Genomic DNA, 2386 nt, shown 5'->3' with positions numbered 1-2386 from the left:
GTCACGTCCGATACACAAGTAAGGAATAAATGCTCTGAAATTAAACATTCTACTTTATATTACATAACAATTTCAAAAAATCACAGAAGGTGTAAGCATATGCACTTGACCTTGGAGTATACTTGCAGTTCCACGGGAGTGAAGAGGGGGAAACTTCTACATCGGTCATTGTATTTTCTTTGTGTTTCTTTGAACGACAGAATACAAAATACCCCACCAGGTTTATAGTTCCTTCAGAAATGTGCAAATTGGAAAAGCCGTGGAAGCCACAACTGGAGGTGGGAAAAGGCTAGACCCGATGCCGTCGGAAGTTTACGTGCAAGAGTCCTTAAGTGTACGGAATCCTACTTTCTGGTTGTAAATATTTTGCAGCGAACAGAAGTCAGTGGTTGCCCCAATGCGGGATTCAAATGAACACGCCTAGTCTGGGCCGTGCAAGGTGGATGGCGGAAGGGCGGGCGACAATGGGAGCGGGATCCGGATGGTTCCGCCCTCTGGCCTGCCTGCAGGTGCACTCCGCGGCAGAGCATGTGTGTGGGAACTAATCAAAAAGCCGGCGAAGTACCCTCTCCGCTCGAAGGTGCCTCCGGAGACATCAGCCTGGACCCTTCTGTCCCGGGCTGACACCCCAGTAACGCCGCGGCAGCCGACAGATGCCGTCCCAGCCGCGCGCTTTTGCAGTCCTGCTGCTGCTGTAAAATCTTCCGTGCGGCGGCGGAGACAGTAGACACATGCAGCAGAGGGACAGCGGCTTGGGGTTGTAACAGGCACGACGGGTGCTGCAGCAGGTGGCAGTAGCCCCACGGGGCCGAGGGCAGACTCTGCGCAGCCCCTGAACCTCCTCCGCTGACCCCTTGCATGATACTTTCGATGCTGAAGGAGGTATATCCTCCTCCCAGCCGCGACGCCGGCCCCTTGCCCTCCTCCCAACGCTGGGAGCCCAGCGGGGCTGGCAGCGGCGGGAGGGCGCTGGAGGTCTCCAGGTCCGCGCCTTCCGCTTTCCTCCGCGCTTCAGAGGAAGTGGGGGCGGAGAACAGCAGATAGCGGAGAGGATGCGGGTGCATCAGAGCGCACTGGCGGCTGCCAGTGGCTGCAGCCGGGTAGGCCCCCGGGATAGGCTGAGGTAGGGCCGGTGGTCCGAGCAGAAGGGCAGGATGGGGGCTCTGCAGGGCGGGGGGCCTGGTGGGAAGAGGAAAAGGATGGTGCAGGTGGGCGCCGGGGGACAGGGAGCGGCGCTTGAAGCGCTTCCTGCGCCGGAGGAAGCTACCGTTATCGAACATGTCCTGGGAGGCGGGGTCCAGGCTCCAGTAGTTGCCCTTGCCGGGGTGACCTGGCTCGCGGGGGATCTTAACGAAGCAGTCGTTGAGCGAAAGGTTGTGGCGGATGCTGTTCTGCCAAGCCGGAAACTTGCGGCGGTAGTAGGGGAAGCGGCCGCTGATGAAAGCGCAGATGCCGCGGAGCGTGAGGCGCTTGTGCGGGCTCTGAAGGATAGCCATGGTGATGAGCGCAATGTAAGAGTAGGGGGGCTTTGCCGGCTGCGGGGCATCACCAGAAGCGGCCGAAGACTCCCTCGATGCCCTGAAGTCGGTGCCAAATTCGGAGGCGTTGCTCAGGACGCCATCGCCCTCGGTGCGCTCTCGGAGTGGCGCGTCCGCATCCCGCCGCGCCCCCTGCGGACCGGGCTGTACTTCTACGAACTGCTGCCTCTCCTCGCCCTCCTCGTCTTGGTCTTCCTCCCCCTCTTCATCTTCCTCCTGTCCCAGGATATCAATTTCACCGTCTTCCCCCTTGGAGCCCCGGAGGCTGCGCAGTTTCGTGGAGCGAAGGTGCTCGGTTCTTGGCAAGTTCATGGAGGATCTGGTTCTGGAGATGCAAGGGTGGTGATGGCCGCTCACCTGGCTTGGGATGGGGTGGGCTAGAAGCCCGAGCCCAACTGAGTGTTCCAAGAAGCAGAACACTTGAAGTTTCCCTTTTAGGTGATCTTTTCTTCTATTTGTCTCTCTTCCTTTCCAACACCAACCGGCAAAGAAGTACTTGGTCTTTTATTAAAGCGTTATCGAGTTCCTTCCCGTGTGGGTGGATTACCCTTTATACCCCTTCTCCCCGCACCTCGCACGTGCCCACTCACTCCCGGCGCAGTCCAATGATGAGGGTTGGCTGCGCAAGCACCTCACCCGGGAAGTGCTCTCAGTTCTCCTCCTCCTCTAACATTCATCTACCACCAAGGAAGATGCTCCGCACGTCTCAAGCTCAGCAGCCAACTGGTACGCGGTATTATTAACGCTTTTTTTAAACCGCGAAAATAAAGGGACGGTAGGGAAAAAATGTTACTCCACAATCTAGTGCCACCTTGGTATGCAGGCCTCGCTCCTGGAGGCTAGAAACT

The 2386-nt window shown here is 58.0% G+C and overlaps 1 protein-coding gene across 1 annotated transcript; it reads right to left on the bottom strand.

Moving 5' to 3' along the window:
- Positions 1-595: 595 nt before the first annotated feature.
- LOC143657042 (forkhead box protein D4-like 6) lies at positions 596-1850 on the bottom strand. The gene is given in 2 exon segments (XM_077128979.1): positions 596-973; positions 975-1850. Coding segments are annotated over 2 exon segments (1254 nt in total).
- Between the last annotated feature and the right edge of the window lie 536 nt (positions 1851-2386).

The sequence above is a fragment of the Tamandua tetradactyla genome, chromosome 2 (genome assembly GCF_023851605.1).
Source record: "Tamandua tetradactyla isolate mTamTet1 chromosome 2, mTamTet1.pri, whole genome shotgun sequence".
NCBI lineage: Eukaryota > Metazoa > Chordata > Mammalia > Pilosa > Myrmecophagidae > Tamandua > Tamandua tetradactyla.
This window is presented reverse-complemented; position numbering and strand designations above follow the sequence as displayed.